The sequence below is a fragment of the Aspergillus candidus genome (assembly GCF_002847045.1).
Source record: "Aspergillus candidus strain CBS 102.13 unplaced genomic scaffold BDW47scaffold_37, whole genome shotgun sequence".
Classification (NCBI taxonomy): Eukaryota; Fungi; Ascomycota; class Eurotiomycetes; order Eurotiales; family Aspergillaceae; genus Aspergillus; species Aspergillus candidus.
Window position 1 is genome coordinate 42,442 of NW_020194042.1, and position 18,759 is coordinate 61,200.

The 18,759-nt window shown below is 52.6% G+C and overlaps 7 protein-coding genes across 7 annotated transcripts; 4 read left to right on the forward strand and 3 right to left on the reverse strand.

Moving 5' to 3' along the window:
• Nucleotides 1-163: 163 nt before the first annotated feature.
• Nucleotides 164-5,853, forward strand: BDW47DRAFT_118873 (putative GARP complex subunit Vps53; the record flags this gene model as incomplete). The annotated part of the gene is made up of 5 exons (XM_024815266.1): nucleotides 164-580; nucleotides 776-2,356; nucleotides 3,071-3,188; nucleotides 3,250-5,045; nucleotides 5,110-5,853. The coding sequence occupies 5 exons, from the start codon at nucleotides 164-166 to the stop codon at nucleotides 5,851-5,853; spliced, it is 4,656 nt and encodes a 1,551-aa protein (XP_024670223.1).
• A 908-nt stretch (nucleotides 5,854-6,761) lies between these two features.
• Nucleotides 6,762-7,943, reverse strand: BDW47DRAFT_108962 (60S ribosomal protein uL10). Its single transcript, XM_024813355.1, has 3 exons — nucleotides 7,687-7,943; nucleotides 7,561-7,630; nucleotides 6,762-7,504 (listed from the first exon to the last, which is right to left on the reverse strand). Exons 1-3 carry the CDS (start codon nucleotides 7,858-7,860, stop codon nucleotides 6,813-6,815), a joined length of 936 nt encoding a protein of 311 aa, XP_024670224.1. The 5' UTR covers nucleotides 7,861-7,943; the 3' UTR covers nucleotides 6,762-6,812.
• Nucleotides 7,944-8,142: 199 nt separating this feature from the next.
• On the forward strand, nucleotides 8,143-9,803 carry trm82 (putative tRNA methyltransferase). The gene is made up of 3 exons (XM_024813356.1): nucleotides 8,143-8,582; nucleotides 8,641-9,312; nucleotides 9,368-9,803. The coding sequence occupies exons 1-3, from the start codon at nucleotides 8,161-8,163 to the stop codon at nucleotides 9,759-9,761; spliced, it is 1,488 nt and encodes a 495-aa protein (XP_024670225.1). The 5' UTR covers nucleotides 8,143-8,160; the 3' UTR covers nucleotides 9,762-9,803.
• Nucleotides 9,804-10,012: 209 nt separating this feature from the next.
• Nucleotides 10,013-11,617, forward strand: BDW47DRAFT_108964 (uroporphyrinogen decarboxylase HEM12). The gene is made up of 4 exons (XM_024813357.1): nucleotides 10,013-10,123; nucleotides 10,181-10,222; nucleotides 10,319-11,242; nucleotides 11,296-11,617. The coding sequence occupies exons 1-4, from the start codon at nucleotides 10,018-10,020 to the stop codon at nucleotides 11,367-11,369; spliced, it is 1,146 nt and encodes a 381-aa protein (XP_024670226.1). The 5' UTR covers nucleotides 10,013-10,017; the 3' UTR covers nucleotides 11,370-11,617.
• Nucleotides 11,296-12,340, reverse strand: BDW47DRAFT_52057 (cytosine deaminase). The gene is made up of 3 exons (XM_024819219.1): nucleotides 12,103-12,340; nucleotides 11,682-11,947; nucleotides 11,296-11,537 (listed from the first exon to the last, which is right to left on the reverse strand). Exons 1-3 carry the CDS (start codon nucleotides 12,259-12,261, stop codon nucleotides 11,516-11,518), a joined length of 447 nt encoding a protein of 148 aa, XP_024670227.1. The 5' UTR covers nucleotides 12,262-12,340; the 3' UTR covers nucleotides 11,296-11,515.
• Nucleotides 12,341-13,399: 1,059 nt separating this feature from the next.
• On the reverse strand, nucleotides 13,400-14,426 carry BDW47DRAFT_108968 (uncharacterized protein). The gene is made up of 3 exons (XM_024813358.1): nucleotides 14,097-14,426; nucleotides 13,501-14,030; nucleotides 13,400-13,447 (listed from the first exon to the last, which is right to left on the reverse strand). The coding sequence occupies exon 2, from the start codon at nucleotides 13,823-13,825 to the stop codon at nucleotides 13,559-13,561; it is 267 nt and encodes an 88-aa protein (XP_024670228.1). The 5' UTR covers nucleotides 13,826-14,030; nucleotides 14,097-14,426; the 3' UTR covers nucleotides 13,400-13,447; nucleotides 13,501-13,558.
• Nucleotides 14,427-14,975: 549 nt separating this feature from the next.
• BDW47DRAFT_108970 (type I HSP40 co-chaperone YDJ1) lies at nucleotides 14,976-17,491 on the forward strand. The gene is made up of 5 exons (XM_024813359.1): nucleotides 14,976-15,274; nucleotides 15,341-15,658; nucleotides 15,722-15,791; nucleotides 15,903-16,727; nucleotides 16,784-17,491. Exons 2-5 carry the CDS (start codon nucleotides 15,623-15,625, stop codon nucleotides 17,098-17,100), a joined length of 1,248 nt encoding a protein of 415 aa, XP_024670229.1. The 5' UTR covers nucleotides 14,976-15,274; nucleotides 15,341-15,622; the 3' UTR covers nucleotides 17,101-17,491.
• The last annotated feature ends 1,268 nt before the right edge of the window (nucleotides 17,492-18,759 follow it).

An 18,759-nucleotide genomic window follows, 5' to 3' on the forward strand; every position in this document is an offset into this window, starting at 1 on the left:
TGAGCAACCGAGGCGCGCGGCGCTTTGTTTGCGACCATATTGAAAGAAACGACCCTCTTTGAAGATTCACGGCCGTTGCTGAAGATCATTCCTACGCTACCTCTACCAGCGTTGTCCTTCGACCATCGCTATATCTCTACGAAATCGGCCTTCTACGATCAATATGAAAAGCGGGAAGGGCGGACGCCGGGGTGGTGGTGGTGGTGGTGGTGGTGGTGGTGGTGGTGGCATTCGCAAGCAGCGGGCCACGGCAACCCGGACGGACCGAGATGGAGATCTGGCCATGGACGCCGCCGGCATTTCCAAGAACCGCGGTAGGAAGTCGAAACCGGACTCCGGACCACGGACACAGACGCGAGCGCTCGACGCCATTCAAAAAGCCATCACCAGCAACTCGGACACCCAGGCAAATATCCGACAGGGTCGGCGCGGCCCCGCCCTCGAACAGGCGATCGTCCGAGGCTGGAAACAGAGCAAGGCGGCCTCGAATCGCGACGGTGGCCACGAAAGCCTCCTGGCCTTCCTCGAGAAAAAACTCTACAACGACCCGAAATCTGGCCCCCGCGCAAAAATCACAAAGGTATGTGCAACATTACAAACCAGCGGTCTCCGACATGAACTCGCAGCGTCGTCCTCTCCAGTGTGCTCTCGTTGAATCTTCCAGAATGACGACCGGCACGAGCTTATCGCGTTCTCATTTTCAGTTGGCGCTTGTTTCTTGCAGATGATTGCGCTTCCACGGCTCTCTCTCCTACGCCTTACTAACGTTACCTAGTCGCGGGTTCAAGGGGATGCTCTGATCGTGTCCATCCGACCGGAGTTGATGGAAAGGATGCTAAGACTGAACGGTTACGGGTTCGCAGGAGCCCCCATCACGGTCGAGAAATACGATCCATCCATGAGCGATGCGCTCGACCAACCCCTGCTCTCTGCCATTTCCCAGAACGGCGGCTCCAGCTCGCCCTCCACGGCCGATACCAAAACGAAGATGACGGCCATCCTGTCGAAACGGTACTATCAGCCGACGAAACTCCTCGATCTCTCCAAGCTGGGCGTGGACCCGGACCTGCAGGCCATGGGCATCTTCGATAGCACGTCCACCGAGTCGAAATTCTTCCCCGCGTTGATGAAGGTCTGGGAGTTGAACTTCAACAATGCCGCCGTGCGGCGGGAGGCGGTGGAGAGCGTTAGCCTGGCCGATAACCAGCTGGCCAACATCTCCGTCATCACCACCCTGGCGCAGTCGTTTCCGGACCTCAAGAACCTGGATCTCTCCAACAACAACTTCAAGGACGCGCAGGCCCTGATCGGATGGCGGTGGAAGTTCCGCAACCTGGAGTTCCTTGACCTGACGGGCTCGCCTTTCAGCGCAGATCCCACCTTCAAAGACACATTGCTGAAATGGTACCCCAAACTGCGGGTGCTGAACAACGTGGAGGTGCGCACCGCCGAGGAGATTGCGGCACAGAAGAAGACCCCGATTCCGGTCCAGCCGCCGCATTTCTTGGACGACTCCCAGATTGGCGAAAATTTCATCCGCGCCTTTTTCGCTAGCTACGACGGCGACCGGGACAGCATCCTTAACGCGGCCTATGACGACCGGTCGACGTTCTCGCTGAATGTGAACACTTCGGCCCCACGAGCGCAACACACCGAGATGGCGGGCTGGGACGCGTATATCAAGAAGAGCCGGAATCTGTCCAAAATTTCCCACCTCCCTGCGCGGATGTCCCGGACCTACACTGGGGTGAAGAGCATCAGCGAGCTGTGGAAGACTCTCCCCCAAACCAAGCACCCCGATATCGCCACGAGCCCTCAAGAATGGTTGATCGAGTGTTTCCCCATCCCGGGGCTTCCTGACCCCTCCGGCCAAAGCGCATCGGGTGTCGGCGGTCTTCTCATCATGGTCCACGGAAAATTCGAAGAGGTCAATACGGGCAAGGTGGACACCCGGAGTTTTGACCGGACTTTCATTCTCGGACCTGGCGGAGGTATGGGAGGAATCCGGGTGGTCAACGACATCCTCTGTCTGCGGGCATATGGAGGCCACGAGGCCTGGAGCTTGGAGAGCCCCGTGGCGCCGCCCACGGTCGCTCCCCCCGCCGCTGTGCCAGCAGTCCCAGCCGTTCCAGCAATTCCCGCAGCTCCCGGGCTTCCCGGAGCCCCGGCGCCACCCGGGGCTCCTGATGGCTATGGCATGCCAGCCCCCGGGAAACCCGATACGCAAGTCCAACAGGAGCAGCTCGTGGTGCAGATCAGTGCGCAAACGAAGATGACACTGCAATACTCGGAGATGGCTCTCTCGGGCAACGGCTGGAACATTGAAGCTGCTTTGAATAACTTTGAACAACTCAAGGTATGTTAATACTCGATTCTGCTGGCTAGTGATGTTGATACTAATTGATTTTTTTAGGCACAGGGACAATTACCCCCGGACGCATTTCTTCCTGGAACTGTCTAGAGTAACATAGCCGTCGTCAATCGGAGTTGCTTTCTTCGGAACCACTTCACTTGTCACTTGGACTAGACATTCCTCTTTATTCTTAAACGAACTTTGTCAGGGAGGGAAAGCAAAGGAAAAAGAGAGACAAAGGACGGCAGTATTGGAAGGAAGTCCACGATGTTTTCTTTTTATTTTTATAATACTCGATTTGTGTGATCTGCATGGCTCTGGCGAACGGTTGAGGGTGGCTTGCTTTTTTCCCTCTTTTCTACTTTTCTCCTTTTTCTCTTGTATGTCTTTTTAGAACCACGAAGATTATGTCCATATAGATAGTGCGAGAAAAATCGCAACGGAGTCTGTCAGTGGTTTAATTTTCTGGTAAATGGAGTAGAATACTGCAGTCTCCGTTCCATGGTAGTTGGAGAAAGGTGTAGGTACCAGTAACGCCAAGCGCTCTAAAAGTTCCGGGGCAGCTGTGCGCGTGTCCTCCGTCTTAATCTCCCCGATCTTCCCTCTTATACCCCATTTCTCTATCTTCCCCTCCTATTTCCCACTCACCTGTTCTTTGAGGGGCCCTTTATTTGACGGTCTGGCAAATCACTGCCCCTTATTCTTCTGGAAGCACAGCATGCGACTTGCGTTTATGCTGTTGATAATCTAAATGGAATGTCCTCCCCCACACCCACCCCCGACCCCATGTCCTCCGCCGACGAACCGACGACGACCCTCGATGCTTTAGACGCAGGTGAGGGTGACCTGGTCCCGACACAATCCTCTCGCTTTGGCTAACTCAAAGTCTACGCCAGCTGATTACGATCCGATTGATCACCTGAACGCCATCTTCTCCCACCCGAGCACGCTGTCCTCCGCTTCCCCTGTTGCCCAATCCCTCCGACGTTACGAAGATGAACTCGACAACGACATCGGCGCGCTGGTGGAGGATCAGGTCACATCCAATGCGGAAAGCGTCGAGCGAATCCAGGCCGCCAAGGCGGACCTGAGCGAGCTGTTCAAGAAGATCGACGACGTGCGCGACCGCGCATCCAAGACGGAGTTGGCGATCACGGAGATGACGGCCGACATCAAGCAGCTGGACAACGCCAAGAAGAATCTCACGCTGTCGATGACCGCCCTCAAGCGGTTGCAGATGCTGACGACGGCGTACGACCAGCTGCGTGGCCTCAGCAAGACAAGGCAGTACCGCGACTGCGCCCAACTGCTGCAGGCGGTCATCCAGCTGATGGCCCACTTCAAGTCCTATCGCTCGATCGACCAGATCGCCCTGCTCAGCCGGAACGTGGCGGATATCCAGCGGGAGCTGCTGGAGCAGGTGTGTGAGGACTTTGAGCTCGCGTTTGCCAAGGGCGAGGTGGGACAGAAGCAGACCGTGCTCTCGGAGGGCTGCCTGGTGATGGATGCGCTTGGAGACCACGCCAGGAACCGGCTGGTGACCTGGTATTGCAATTTCCAGCTGCGCGAGTACCGACAGGTGTTTCGGAACAACGAGGAGGCTGGCTCTCTGGATAATATATCGCGGAGGTTCTCGTGGTTCAAGCGCATCCTGAAGATCTACGACGAGGAGTACGCGGCTATCTTCCCGGCGTCGTGGAAGGTCAACGAGATTCTCTCCAACATTTTCTGTGAAGGCACCCGAGACGATTTCCGGGGCATCCTTTCCCGCTCCGTGCGCAACGGTCAGACGATCGACGTCAACCTACTACTGTCGAGTTTGCAGGAGACCCTCGACTTTGAGCACTCGCTGGAACTGCGCTTCATCAGCTCGCCCCGCCCCTCGACCGATACCTTTACCTCGACCGAGACTCCGGTCTTCACCCAAGTCATTTCGGAAGCCTTCGAACCGTATCTGAGCGTCTGGGTCGATGCCCAGGACAAGCAGCTCGCTGCGCTGGTACCCAAGTATCGTCTGCAGCCGATCAAGCCACCGGACGAGGAGTTCAATTCGCACATCGTTATATCGTCGTCTACCGAGCTGTTCACCTTTTACCGGCATTCTTTGCAGCAGTGTGCCAAACTATCTACCGGTGGCAGTCTTGCCGATCTAGCCAAGGTCTTTGCGAAATACTTGGACCAGTACGCCCAGCAAGTCCTCCTTTACTACATCAGCGATCGACCCCCAAGCGCCACCTCCCCAGGCGGGCCATCCCTGGAGGACCTGATTCTCGTACTCAACACGGCAGACTACTGCTACACGACTTGCAACCAGCTGGAGGAGAAGATCAAGGGCAGGCTTGACAAGCGCCTGAACCACGCGGTCGATCTGCAAAGCCAGGCAGACTCGTTCATGGGAATTGCTTCCGCCGCCGTCCGCTGCCTTGTGCGCAAAGTCGAGATCGACATGGAACCTGGATGGAGGGAAATGCGGAATACCCCGTGGAACCGACTGGAGTCTGTCAGCGACCATAGCTCTTACGTTGATGAGGTTATGTCCAAGACCAAGGAGAGATCAGCGGAGATCCTGCAGCTGCTGCACAAGCAGCAGTACGCTAGGGCATTTGCGGATCACCTTGTTGAGCTGATCTCTAATCTGTTTATCACGAATATCTTCCAATGCAAGCCCATCTCCGAGACTGGTGCCGAACAGGTAAATCCCCATCATCAAAGAGCAGCCCCGTCCGAAAAGGCCCAACTAACTCAAAAACCCCCAGATGTTACTCGACACATACACCCTCAAAACCGGCCTCTCATCCCTCCTCCCAACCCCCGCCCCAACCGGCTACGTCAAACGCGTAAACACCACCTTCGCCAAGATCGAGACGCTCCTCAAAACCCTCCAAGTGCAGCCCTCACCTCCCGAGGCCCTCGTGCAAGCCTACCTAATCCACATCGCCGACCGCAGCAACGCCAACTTCCGCAAGATCCTCGACATCAAGGGCATCCGCAGCCGCCAGGAGCAAAACCACCTCGTCGAGCTCTTCCAGATCCACAAGGCCTCCGACCGCCACGCCCCCAACCTCACCTCCAACAACCCCATCCTCTCCATCCTGCAGACCTCCTCGGCCGGCTCATCCTCCGCTACCTCCTCCACCTCCCAGGGCGGCCTAAGCCTCAGCACAGCAGCCGCCGCTTCCATCGGCGCGTCCAACCTCCCCACCCGCTTCGACCCCTCCACCCTCGGCTCGGCCATCATCTCCGCTGCAAAGGACGGCGTCGACCGCTTTGGAACGCCCCTGGGCGACGCCCGCGGGAACCCCATCTCCTCTGCCTCCGCTGCCTCCGGTCCGCCTTCGTCGTCGTCGACCCCTGCTCCGGCCGGCCAGGCGCAGGGCTCCTCCGCTGACGGTGGGGGATCTTCCGGACCCTTGAACGACAACCTGAAGAATATTGGGAAATTTTTCCGGAGGGATCTAGGTGGCTTTGGCGGGAGGTTCGGACGAGGTGGGGATGAGTGATGTGGTTGTTTATTCCTGTTGATAATTCCTTTCATCTTTGGTTTTATATCCTGGTATATAGAATAGATATACAAACATTTGTTGGCCTTTTTTGGGGGGGAACGATGCATGTTTTTTTATTGGGCTGCTGTACAGATACTTATCTTCATTTTACTCTTTTTGTCTATCTATCTATTCTCTTTACTTTCGCCTGCACTTCCAATCCCGTTTGGTTTCTGTTTCTTTTGTTTCTGCGATGATGGGATATGATTTGGTTTGTTGGATAGCGGGGACCTATCGTAGGATGAGTCCGTGCCATACGGTCTATTCTCGTCTCATCTTGCCTCGTTCATGTAGCTTGGGAGAGAAAAGATACAAGAGGGATGTTTGACATGATACCAGAATTGAGTTCTTGATTTAGTGTTATTTTTTGCAAAACTTGATATATATTGACTATTTCTAGTCTAACATATCTAGGTAAGACTAAGGCATATCTACGACAGTAGAGTGATGACTACGACTGACACGACTACTAAAGTCGGTAGTTCTGGGATGGGCGGTTCCTAAAAATCTGAGTGGTAGTTAGCAAACTGATACCACGACCAAGTAAAACGAGAAACAAGTAGAAGTTCAAGGGCATGGCGTCAGCAAAAAATTAGAGTGTTGTTGTTGCATAGTTTTTAATCTTCAGCGCCACCAGGTGGCTACGAGTTAAAAATGGTTTCATCATCCGCCGGTGATGTGGGTCCCAAGAACAAGGGGGTGGTATGAGGGAAAGCAAGACAGTAAGAGAATGAAAGGCATGGATAGTCTTACCTTTGGGATTCGTAAGATAATGGAACGTGTTTCTACGTCCAATATCTTACGATTGCCTTGTATTGTCACCATGGAATCATTTTCATTATCCCAACCAGCATGGTCGGTCATAAAATAATCTAGTACATGGCGATCGCATCCCGTGTAGCAAGGACACGAGACGCTTAGTCGAAGAGACCGAAGCCCATGTCATCATCGGACTCCTCAGCCTCCTCCTCCTGCTTGGCAGCAGGGGCCTCACCACCACCGGTAGCGGCAGCGGCGGCGGGGGCAGCAGAGGCGTAGGCATCGGGGTTGGCGATGCGGTCCTTGAGGGCCTCGATCTCGGGCCAGCTGATCTCGGTCTCGACGGCGACGGCGAGCACCTTCTTGTAGCCGTTGACGAGCGAGTGCACGACAGCGGGGAGGGTGGGGAAGCCGGTGGCCAGAGAGATGGTAGCGATCTTCTGGATAGCGGCGGTCAGGGCGTCGAGGAGCTGAGACTCCTCGATGTCCAGAACGTCGGCGCTGAAGCACTGGCCATCGTCATACACCTGCTGGACGGTCATACCGTAGGTGAAGGGCGAGATGTTCAGCATGTTCAGCAGGGTGGCCTCGGAGGGGCCGACCTTGGTGTTGGCCTCAACGAGTCTCAGGTCGGTGGTGATTTCGATGGTACCACGAGCAATCTTGGTGGGGACACCGAGAGCCTGGAAGAAAGAGGTCTTACCCGGCTCCATACCGGTGTTACCGGCAGGAATCCAGACATCGCCGGGGGCGATGGCACCGGCACGAGCGGGAGCAGCGACACGGTTGGCCAGGACCTTCTCCTTGATGCCCTTCAGGTCACCGTTGGTGAAGATGAAACCAACGTTGCCTATTCTCTATCAGCCATACTGTGATCACTCAATTGGTCTCGATCTCTAAACTCACCCTTAACGAAGGGCAGCAGGCGCTCGTACTCGGGGTTGTCGGTGACGAAACCCTTGATGGCACGACGGACCTAGGGAACAGTCAATTGCGGGCCACAGGACGATCCGGGACTCAAGAACAACATACCATGGTGTTCTTGCCCATGAGGACGACAGCCTCGCCACGGAGACTCAGACGAATCTCGTGCATCTGCTGAGAGCTGACATTGTCGACACCGACAATGAACACGGTCTTGTACTCATCGAGAAGGCTCTTCAGCTTATCGAAGTAAGCGGCCTTGGTTCCGGTCTTGCCCCCCATTTCTTCTTAAGTTAATGAAGAGAGGTTGTTTAAGGGCAAGAAAAATTTGTGTGGTGTGAAGTGGTGATCTGAAGATCGTGAAGTTGAAGAGAACAGAATCGCGGGCCGCACATGTGGGATTTTGTTCTTGTGGCTTCTCGCCTAACCGACCGGTCACGTGGCGGTCTGCCCGTCACCGCCTTCGCTCCAGCCGCCGGGCGGTGAGGACGATCGGGAATAGTGCCCCGCATGCGATTTTCCTCGTTTTGCGGATTTTATTCTTTATCGCGGTATCTGTCGGCCATTGACTCTCGCTTCAGTATGGACGTTGACCCCCAGCTCCAGCTACCGTTCCATTGTGTTCGATTCGTCGAACAGCGACAGGGTGGTGCCTCCCAGGACCTCCTGATTGCATCGGCTGGGCGCAAGCTTTATTCCTATGCGGCTGATTCTGGACGCCGGCTGGCGGTTTGGCCGCAGGATGCGAACAACGCCGAGACCGTGAAGGAAAATGAAGCGGAACAGGAATCAAAAGATCAAGAGCCCCCAGGCAAAAAGCGGAAAACCGACACTTCCAACTCCGCTGGCGGCAAGAAGCCTAACTCCCTCCCCGATTGGACCCATATCCCGATCCTGACGATCTCCCCCACGGGAAAGTATGTGGTCGCGCTGACCGCGGAAGACAAATGCATCCGGGTTTTCCAGATCGCAGAGGATGGTTCTCTCGAGCAACTGAGCGACAGGTGAGTCATCTATCATCCGAGCTTTCTGGGAAAAGCGACATAAACTCACCCAGCGCAGGGGTATGCCGAAACGACCATGTGCCCTTGCTGTGACTGGCGATGAGAGCACGATCTTGTGCGCAGATAAATTCGGAGATGTGTACTCCCTACCTCTCATCCCGAGCGAGAAACCCTACGTTGCCCCGAAGGAGCCCCGCCAGGCGAAGACCGTCCAGCCCGCAGCCTCGAATCTTACGGTGCACTCGAAGCGCAACCTGGCTTCGCTGGAGCAACAGATGATGCTGTATAAACAGGGGAAGTGGGGGAATTCGGAAGAGAAGTCTTCCTTGGGCTTCGAGCACCAGTTGCTTCTTGGTCATGTGTCGCTGCTTACGGACCTGGCCTACGTCTCTTTTCCGGACAGCAAACGGTCTTATATCTTGACTGCAGACCGCGACGAGCATGTGCGCGTTTCTCGCGGACCGCCTCAGGCACATATCATCGAGAACTATTGCTTGGGTCATACGTCGTTTATTACGAAACTGTGCATTCCCGCGTGGGCACCACAGTACCTCGTTACCGGTGGCGGTGACAATTACCTGCTTGTGTGGAACTGGAGCGAAGGCCGTGTGCTCCAGAAGGTCCCTCTGGTGGCAGATAACTCGGAGATCGTCGTTCGCAATATCTGGGCGACTGCGCTCCAGACATCCCCTTTGGAGACATCGAAGGTGATCCTCGTCGGAATTGATGGGTGAGTGCTTCGCAAGATCGCCGATCTGTTTCATGATGACTAACTTCCACGAAAGGTCCCCAAGCCTGCTGTGCTTCTCGCAAGAAGCCGATGGCACTCTGAAAGAACAGGGTTCGATCTCGGTGTCAGGAAATGTCATCGATGTGACTCCCATCGAAAAGTCCGGTACGATTGTCGTTGCAGTCGACGATGTACACAATGCAGGATCGATCCAGGAATGGAGGACTGCGCCTACGAGCCAGCCGGTTTTGCTGGAGTCTTTCCGTGTCAAGCCGGACACTCAAGGATTAGTATGGGAGCCGGTCACGGAACCGCTGGTGGCCACTATCAACTCCGAAGGCACGTCGCAGGCGCCAACCGATGCTGAGTCGAAGCAAAGGAGTAATTTCAGCGAAGCCTTGTATGGCTTGAAGAATCTCCGGAAGATGAGAATGGGCGAGGACGACTAGGATGGGAGCATATAATTGACACTACTACTATAGACATGAAAGCAATTGTATATACAAAAAGAATTTCTGTTCATTATTATAACTACTATCACTTTTCAATGCTACCAGTAAATTGTACCCATGAGTTTGTACGTACCGAAAATATAGACATTGACTTGTGCATGCATAAGGCAGGCCGAGATGCGTGCCGAGGCGCCGAGTAACAGCCAACCGCAAAGTTACGTAACTATAGCGGTACCACCCCTCCTTCGCTCGTATGTTCGCAAAGTCCGCCCACCCTGCAACTCATCATCATCCCACACTCAAAATGCAGGAACAATTCGAGCCATTGAAGAACGACCGCTTGTTGAGAGCCGCGAGGGGTATTTACGACTCCGATATTCCCGGTCGTGATGATTCCAGCTGACCAGGAACTCCAGGCGAGAAGGTGGACCGTCCTCCGATATGGGTTATGCGGCAAGGTATGATACTACCCGTCGTGCTCCGGCGCCGTCACATTCTCCTGCGGCGTTCTAGGCGCTGCTTGTAGATGCTGACAACTATTTTGAAATTCACAGCCGGCCGCTACCTCCCCGAGTACCACGAAGCGAAAGCGGGCCGGGATTTTTTCCAATGCTGTCGCTCGCCTGAGGTGGCGTCGACGCTGACCCTGCAGCCCATCGACCGCTACGAGGGTCTCATCGACGCGGCCATCATCTTCTCCGACATCCTGGTCATCCCGCAAGCGATGGGAATGCAGGTCGAGATGGTCGACAAGAAGGGCCCGCACTTCCCGGAGCCGCTGCAGTCGCCCGACGACGGACAGTACGAGAAGGTGATGCAGAAGCAGGTCGACGTCAAGTCGGAGCTGGACTACGTTTACAAGGCCATCACGTTGACCCGGCACAAGCTCAAGGGTCGCGTGCCGCTGATTGGCTTCTGCGGGGCCCCGTGGACCCTGCTGTGCTACATGGTTGAGGGCGGCGGCAGCAAGATGTTCGTGCAGTCCAAGACTTGGGTGTACAAGTACGGCAAGGAGTCGCAGGCGCTGCTGCAGAAGATCGCCGAGATCTGCGTCGAGTACCTGGCGCTCCAGGTTGCGGCGGGCGCGCAGCTGGTGCAGGTGTTCGACTCGTGGGCTGGCGAGCTGTCGCCTTCTTGCTTTAAGAAGTTCTCGCTCCCGTATCTGCGCCATATCTCTGCCAATCTGCCCAAGCGGTTGAAGGAGATGGGGCTGGAGCCGGTGCCGATGACGGTCTTTGCTAAGGGCGCGTGGTACGGCCTGGAGGATCTTTGCGAGTCGGGCTACAACGTTGTCGGTCTGGACTGGCTGCATGATCCGGCCGAGGCTCGGCGGATCGCGAATGGTCGCGTCACCATCCAGGGTAATATGGATCCCGGCGCGCTCTATGGTGGGCGAGAGGCGATCACGGAGAACGTCGAGATTATGGTGAAGGGGTTCGAGAAGGGCAAGCAGGGATGGATTGCCAACCTTGGCCATGGTAATTCACTCAACGATTCCCTTCTTGTATTTGTATGATGCTAATTAGAGTAGGCGTGACCCCCTTCGTCAAGCCGGATGACCTCAAGTTCTTCTTCGAGGAGATCCACCGACTGACGGCTTCGTGAGACGGTTGCACGAGTGGTTTATATTTACTCTTCGATTGATTTCAATCCGAGGGTATACTCTGACTATGTACATGTCGGGCAATCCCACCCCCTACGTCTAGCCAAACGGCAACCACCAACTTTGTTCATGAGATATATGCTTGAATCTAGACCCCGATATCCTCATTCCTAATTCAAACAGTGGTCAGCAACAACGTCCCAAAAAATCTGTATGTAAAGCCAGGTGCAACCACAGAGGCTACAAAAATAGAGCCCCATATAATCCAACCCCACACAAGGAATTAAAAATCAAGGAAGCAAGAGAACACTCACCAAAGCTCCGGCTTCTCCTCAATAAACTTAGCCATAAGCCCCTTACACTCCGCATTCTCCAACACCACCACCTCCGCCCCCCGGTTCAACAGATACTCCTCACCACCCACAAAGTTCATATTCTCCCCAATGACAACGCGCTTGATCTTATAGAGGATACAGGCACCGGTGCACATGTCGCAGGGCGACAGCGTCGTGTACATGGTTGCGCCCTCGTAGGCCGACGCAGGCAGACGACCTGAGTTTTCGAGTGCGGAGATCTCCGCCTGTTATATGAATCACAACACATTGTCAGCTATTATCCCTCCTTTCGCACATGGATATGTGGAAGTCATGTAGGGGGAGGAGATAAGCATTAGGAATGAGGAAATAAACAGAACAACCGGTAGCAAAAAAGGAAGAAGAAAAAAAATCAACCCACGTGCAACGTCGCGCTACCCTTCTGCGCGCGCAGATTATGGCCCCGGCCCAGGATCTTCCCTTCTTTGGAGACGAGACAAGCTCCGATGGGGACTCCGCCCTCGGCGTAGCCCTGCTTGGCTTCTTCCACGGCGGCGATGAACCCGGGGTCTTGTTCCATTATGGTGGGTGTGTGGGTGGTTTGGTTTGTTTGGGGTATAAAAATAGAGGCTCAAGTCAACTGAGTTATTGGAGGTAGGAGAGAGGAAAAGTGCGGAGTGGGGGTGTTCATTTTTAATATATATATATACCAATCTATAACTAGTATGTAGTTGTCTCGACGGGGAATGTCTTATCCGGCAGATAGATGCCCGCAGTAGCTATCATAGTGATTAGTTAAATTTTTAGATTACAGATAATTAATACTAATTGTCTGATGGTAGATTGGAAGGCTATCAAATAGATCATGGTGGTAATGAGGGGACATTTCCTGGGCGAGGGTGAAGGATTGCCGGTTTCGGGGGCTAGGTGGGGAAGGCTGTCATGCTTGATAAGGACTGGTTGGGGTATCTGGGCTAGATATAGCGGTTCTTATCGGGGATTATGTACAATAGATGCTGGGGAGACTAGAATGGCGAGGAAGAGAGTCTAGGTGTTTTTGGTTTGTGTGTGTCTAGAAACTCTGGTTTGTCCGGTATGTTGTAATAGCTGACCGCTAAAACTTTATTCTAGAGTAATCTTGAAGGAAAGTGATCAAATTATAAGATTAACTGTTTATATAGATCAAAAATAGCTTGTGTGTTATGCGGGGTCTTAGGACACTGTCCCAAAGAGTTTATATAACTAGGTGACATGCTAGGAATCATGTACAGGTTTGTGTGGGGAAATACATTGGTATATGTATATAAACTGATCATTGACCTGCGGAGATTGTAGGCTGTAATAGCTGTATATAACCAAGAATCCTAGCATGGCTGAATAAGTGCACATATTATCTAAGAGTATTATAGCGTCAGATATAATCTGATTTATGATTTCTTAAATCTTAACTATCTCCCTTATAACTCTAATTCTCAGAAACTTGTGTGGGAACTACTACTTTTTCTTGTATAAGGTAAAGCATTTGGTCAAGGGTGTAGCAGTTTTAAACCATGGTAAACATCTTTATTAACCCCGTAAGGCCAGCGGAGATATTGGGTATAATAGATTAGCAGTGAAGTAAAGTGTTATCAACTTTTGATCATGCATGATAGTCATACTTTCTTGATTATGATGGCTCTCTGTTGACAGGTCTTGATCAACCAGTATTCCTGGGAGTTTTTGATATACTTACTCCTGCGGAGCAGGCTGAAGCCCAGTATTTATATCTAAAACCGTCACTCAGCATTGTATCGAAGATTCACTTACAGCAATAACAAACCTTGATTCAAAGTCATGGAGTCTCGGCAGACTACCAGTTTTGATATGCTACTTCTTGCTCAAGATCTCCTGATAGACGGGGAGGCTTTATATCGATCTAGATGTTTTGGTATTGAAAAAGAATGGACAGCTCTCCCGGTGTGTAAGCCTCTGGCAATCCGCAGTTTCCTTTTACAGTTCTCTGCAGGAGACATTGCTTTGGTGGATGCTGATCTTCTTGGTGCAATCAGAGCTATGAAATTCATGTAAAGCCTAGGACAAGCGCTAGACCAGATATGACCTGACAAAGGTGGGTTGGAAACAAGGAATCTCATTAGATCAGTCATCAAATGGCCATGCTTCGTCCCACGCAACTATATCTGTTCCAGAATGTGCCAGCTGGTCGATCAGCGCCGTCTTTGCTTGCTTGAGAAGCCTTTTTAACTTCATCATATTGTTCTGGCCGTACAACACCCAATGCTAAAAATTCGAAGCAAAAACCACAACAGGTTTCTAATACTACCTCATGACCTAAGGCGCTCAAGTTCATGGTGATCACTGCCTTACCAAGGATTCTAAGGAGTATGACTCAAGGTCGTAAACTTACTACAGAACAGGAGGTTTCCGAAGCTGGATGCTGATCCCCTGACCGACAACATCATCGACAAGTATTGGCACAACCGGTATGCCTTTTCAGAGAGATGCTTTTGTCAGAAGTTCGGGAAACGCGGGCTTATGACGCGAACGATAATCAAGAACAAGAAGAGAAAAGTGCGCTAGATCAGCAGACCAAGACGCATGGGTTATAACTTATCGCGGAGGCAAATGGGGCTGTTGCGGAGCCACAATTGCGTCTTGGTCGTCTCCGAGATCGTCTCTTCGGCGCTGTAGGTAGAATCGAGACTCGTGCCCTCTATTAAAGGGGAGTATATATTCCTTTGAGGCAGAGAGGGGGATTATCGACGTCATTGGAAGGGGAGTTAGAATCAAGCTGGACTTGCCCTGCCTAGAGAATGGTTCCCCTCACTCTGCTGCTTATCGCTTATCTTTATCCTTATCGATAAGAGCGCGCCATGGCTGCTGCAACTGTGGTACTGGTGCCTGAGGCAAAATAGACTTACTGTGCCACTAGAAAAATTCCAGAAGCAGAAACAAAGCCAAATCATTAAGGTTAGATCTATCAAGGGATGTTTTAGACCTGTCTCTCGATCTTCAACGAAACAATGATGTTTGGAAGGCCCGAGATGCAAGTGATGAGCCCTCGAACTGTGTGGTATCGAGGTATTCTGGTTTCATGGAATAATACCAGGGCAGAAAAAATAATACCGTGGTACGGTAGGTACTGGGTAGAAGGCAGGAGGCGTGGTCCCAAAACGGTGTAATTACGGACATGGAAACCGTGAGAAGACGGTGGAAGGGGGGAGAACTGGATGGAAAAGGCTGAGTCGACGCTCGGGCCACCGATTTGGCCTGTGACAATCGAAACAACGAGAAGGTCAGGCTTGCTGCATTAGAAGCTTGCTGATTCCTTTTTATCCAGCGATGAACCTGATCTAGATTCTTTGTAGAGTTTCTGGTCTTCTATCTCTCCTGCTTATATATTTGCCGCTTCGATCCCTTCCAAGGGGTGCTCACTGGAAACCTTGGTCGGAGTTTTGCCTCCTGGATATCTCTCCGGTCTTGACTACGTGGATCTAGAAAGCTTTGGATGCGGGTGCCACAGTGGTAACCAGAATACCGTATTGCATACAGAATCCCCTCGATACGCTCGAATTAATTACCAATTTTTGCCTAAGGTTTGCCTCAGCCCGCCGCCTTGTCGCCGCTCCCTCTTCCGATAATAATAATAATCTTCGTCCAAGGCGTTCACTTCCTTCTTCCTTTCTCATCAACTGTCCCCGCCTTGACCCTCCACATCCTGAGGATCCCCCCCTCTCTCCCCTCTCAATCTCTTTCGTTCATTCGATTCAAACCCCTGTTGGTTTTAAGAATCTTATCAACCGTCTCCTTTCCGGTTGAGAATTCACCTCGGGTTGAGTGCTTTTGAAAAGTTTCTTCCGGTTTCAAGAAAAAGGAAACCCAATCGATTCTTTCACCTTTTTACCTATCGCTTGCTCTCTTTGTTCATTTAATATCTCGTCACAATGGTCAAGGATCAAAAGTTTTACGACGCCCTCGGGGTAAGTTCCGACGTGGGAGCGCGGTGTGTTCTTCGAATCCGAAATTGACGGTGAGGCAACCAGGTTTCCCCCGATGCCACTGAGGCCCAGCTCAAGACCGCCTACAAGAAGGGTGCTCTCAAGTATCATCCCGGTACGTTTTTCACTCCTACATCATGAAGCATTTTCACCTGAATATAAGATATCTGTTATCACGGGCGAGTTTGCGGTCGGACTTTATACTAACGAATTTCCTTGCTTCCAGACAAGAACAAGAACAACGACGATGCGGCCGAGAAATTCAAGGAGATGTCCCACGCCTATGAGATCCTTTCGGATCCCGAGAAGCGTTCTATTTACGACCAATACGGTGAAGAGGGCCTCGAAGGTGGTGGCATGGGTGGTGGTATGGGTGCGGAGGACCTGTTCGCCCAGTTCTTCGGCGGCGGCGGTGGCGCCTTCGGAGGCATGTTCGGCGGCGGCGGTGCGCGCGAACAGGGCCCCAAGAAGGCGCGGACGATCCACCACGTTCACAAGGTCAACCTGGAGGATATCTACCGTGGCAAGGTCTCGAAGCTGGCTCTGCAGAAGTCGGTCATCTGCCCCGGCTGTGATGGCCGTGGTGGCAAGGAAGGCGCCGTCAAGTCGTGTACCGGTTGCAGTGGCTCCGGTATGAAGACCATGATGCGCCAGATGGGCCCCATGATCCAGCGCTTCCAGACCGTGTGCCCCGACTGCAACGGTGAGGGTGAGATTGTCCGCGACAAGGACCGCTGCAAGCGCTGCAACGGCAAGAAGACCGTTGTGGAGCGCAAGGTCCTCCACGTCCACGTCGATAAGGGTGTCAGGAACGGCCACAAGATCGACTTCCGCGGCGAGGGTGACCAGATGCCTGGTGGTTTGCCTGGAGATGTGGTGTTTGAGATTGAGCAGAAGCCTCACCCTCGATTCCAGCGCAAGGGCGATGACCTGTTCTACCATGTCGACGTCGATCTTCTCACGGCCCTTGGCGGCGGTAGCTTCAGCGTCGAGCACCTGGATGACCGGTGGATCACCGTGAACATCGCCCCTGGCGAGGTCATCACTCCTGGTACGTTATCCTCTAACCATGACAAATCGTCGGAAAATGCTAATAGATTATATTAGGCGCCATCAAGGTGATCAAGGGACAGGGTATGCCTTCGTTCCGCCACCACGACTATGGCAACCTCTATGTCCAGTTCGACGTCAAGTTCCCCCAGAAGGATCAGCTTCAGAACCTCAACCTGCTGGAACAGGTCCTGCCTCCTCGTTTGGAGCAGACTAAGGCCCCCGCCGATGCCATGGTGGAGGACTTTGAGCTGGAAGACGTTGATGGCAGCGAGGGCTCGCAACAACGGGCCCAGAACGCCGCTCACGCGATGGATGAGGATGACGAGGATGTTCCTCCGGGCGCCGAGAGAGTGCAGTGCGCTTCGCAGTAAACGGGGAGATCTAGGTTTGGGGGAGCTGGAGCATGATAAAATTCGCTTATGATACCATGTGGTGGTTTCGGCCGGTAACCCTTTACCGGGGATTGCTTTTCTTTGACATGATGACTTTTATTTTTGCTTTTCAAGTGCTTTGCGATGGCGTTTACCCGAAGACCTGGAAGGTGACAATGGAGATTTCTTCGTTATTGCACTTGCTCATTGCCATGAGGGACCTTCGCTGATGACGCGATGGATGAGACCATGTGGAACGAATTAATCGATTTTGCTACATACTTTCCGTCACGACCTAGGCCGAGTCGGGTGGGTTAGGTTATGGTGGCACGTCGGGATTGAGTGTGTTTTTACCTCTATAGACTACAACATTTGGGTATTCAATCCTTCACTTTTTTTCTTGGGTGCATATCGTATTTTGATGTAGACTGGAGAGTTCACTGCACGTGCCAGAAGGTTCATATTTGGGTTTACACCCCTCACAGGGCTTACGGACCTCACTCTCAAGGGACAACGACCTAGGATGTGGAGAATCATTAGAATGGCGACAATGGAAAGCAGCGATACTCTCCTTGGGGCTTCACGTCTCACGTTGGTCGTCAAATCGGGCAGAGGTCAGTCTGCCCGAACCATCCATATCCCGGAAGTACTGCTACAAAACACCCACCTACCTAGATAGGTATCCACCAGTAATGCCCTCGCTAACTTAAACCACTGCAGTAGCAGTAGGCACGGGCAACACCTTACTTGCGCTCCTATGGGGTAGAGTCTTGCTTGTGAGTGGCTGAACGAGGGTATTAGAGTCGTCCGTTCAGTGAGAGTCTTCTTGGTATGACTGGCGTGGAATTGCCTGATAGCGTGGTCGACAGTCATATCTGCGAAGATCCGGACGTTAATGCTCGACGATGGAATAATCTACTCTCTGTCTATCTACAAAGATCTCAGGTCTCTGCAAGATGACTCCAGAGAGCGAGGTTGCTCGCTCAGCGAAAGGACATCCTCTTGCCGGGTCTAAATACTTCTACACACGTCCGTCTGCCTTACCCTAACTAATTGGTCTGTTTATGTATAGTCCGATCTCGGAACGGCGTGCGGGAAGAAGTGTCGCTGTTTGGTGGCGACGGTGCTTGGTACTGAGGATTCTGATATTTGAATTGGATGGGATGAGTCCGCCTGTTTAATGATGATGCACTAGGCGTGGCGTTGGTAGGGGAGGAGTCGGGTTGTAATGGTTTCTGTTGGAGTCTTGGTCGCATTAATCTTGTGAGCTACTGTTCTGTTCCTTCAGATATTCAATGGAGCAGTGTCTAAACTATCCACATGTAAATTGGAATCAGTCTTGAAGTGACTGTGCTGCACGAGACTCTGAAAGCTGTTCTCTCGAATGACAGTATGTGCTACCTTGTATCACAGCACCGGCAAGAGCAGCAGGGTTCATTTCATATCTGCGGCGGATCTAGATCTCCCCCTGGCTAATCATTGGATATCGGCAATATCCTAGCAAGCTATTCGTCATGGATCATATACCCCGGGATAGAATTAGAGCCTCATTTTTACTTCGCTGTCCAATCATTCGCTGGTTATAAAGTGGTGTAGAAGATACGACACGTATTCTCCTGCTAACCTACCTTGGTATACACCCTAGCTGGTTCGAAAGCT

What these genes read in the sequence shown, in the direction of transcription:
- BDW47DRAFT_108962 (XM_024813355.1), bottom strand. Translation starts at nt 7,860, where the DNA reads ATGGGGGGCAAGACCGGAACCAAGGCCGCTTACTTCGATAAGCTGAAG. An exon ending in TCATGGGCAAGAACACCATG is followed by an intron (nt 7,631 to 7,686) that starts GTATGTTGTTCT and finishes ACTGTTCCCTAG; the next exon opens with GTCCGTCGTGCCATCAAGGG. An exon ending in CCTGCTGCCCTTCGTTAAGG is followed by an intron (nt 7,505 to 7,560) that starts GTGAGTTTAGAG and finishes GATAGAGAATAG; the next exon opens with GCAACGTTGGTTTCATCTTC.
- BDW47DRAFT_108968 (XM_024813358.1), bottom strand. Translation starts at nt 13,825, where the DNA reads ATGACTGATCTAATGAGATTCCTTGTTTCCAACCCACCTTTGTCAGGT.
- BDW47DRAFT_52057 (XM_024819219.1), bottom strand. Translation starts at nt 12,261, where the DNA reads ATGGAACAAGACCCCGGGTTCATCGCCGCCGTGGAAGAAGCCAAGCAG. An exon ending in AGGGTAGCGCGACGTTGCAC is followed by an intron (nt 11,948 to 12,102) that starts GTGGGTTGATTT and finishes TTCATATAACAG; the next exon opens with GCGGAGATCTCCGCACTCGA. An exon ending in GAGGAGAAGCCGGAGCTTTG is followed by an intron (nt 11,538 to 11,681) that starts GTGAGTGTTCTC and finishes TGTTTGAATTAG; the next exon opens with GAATGAGGATATCGGGGTCT.
- BDW47DRAFT_108964 (XM_024813357.1), top strand. Translation starts at nt 10,018, where the DNA reads ATGTTCGCAAAGTCCGCCCACCCTGCAACTCATCATCATCCCACACTC. An exon ending in CTTGTTGAGAGCCGCGAGGG is followed by an intron (nt 10,124 to 10,180) that starts GTATTTACGACT and finishes CAGGAACTCCAG; the next exon opens with GCGAGAAGGTGGACCGTCCT. An exon ending in GATATGGGTTATGCGGCAAG is followed by an intron (nt 10,223 to 10,318) that starts GTATGATACTAC and finishes TGAAATTCACAG; the next exon opens with CCGGCCGCTACCTCCCCGAG.
- BDW47DRAFT_108970 (XM_024813359.1), top strand. Translation starts at nt 15,623, where the DNA reads ATGGTCAAGGATCAAAAGTTTTACGACGCCCTCGGG. An exon ending in AGTTTTACGACGCCCTCGGG is followed by an intron (nt 15,659 to 15,721) that starts GTAAGTTCCGAC and finishes TGAGGCAACCAG; the next exon opens with GTTTCCCCCGATGCCACTGA. An exon ending in TGCTCTCAAGTATCATCCCG is followed by an intron (nt 15,792 to 15,902) that starts GTACGTTTTTCA and finishes CCTTGCTTCCAG; the next exon opens with ACAAGAACAAGAACAACGAC.
- trm82 (XM_024813356.1), top strand. Translation starts at nt 8,161, where the DNA reads ATGGACGTTGACCCCCAGCTCCAGCTACCGTTCCATTGTGTTCGATTC. An exon ending in CTCGAGCAACTGAGCGACAG is followed by an intron (nt 8,583 to 8,640) that starts GTGAGTCATCTA and finishes CACCCAGCGCAG; the next exon opens with GGGTATGCCGAAACGACCAT. An exon ending in ATCCTCGTCGGAATTGATGG is followed by an intron (nt 9,313 to 9,367) that starts GTGAGTGCTTCG and finishes CTTCCACGAAAG; the next exon opens with GTCCCCAAGCCTGCTGTGCT.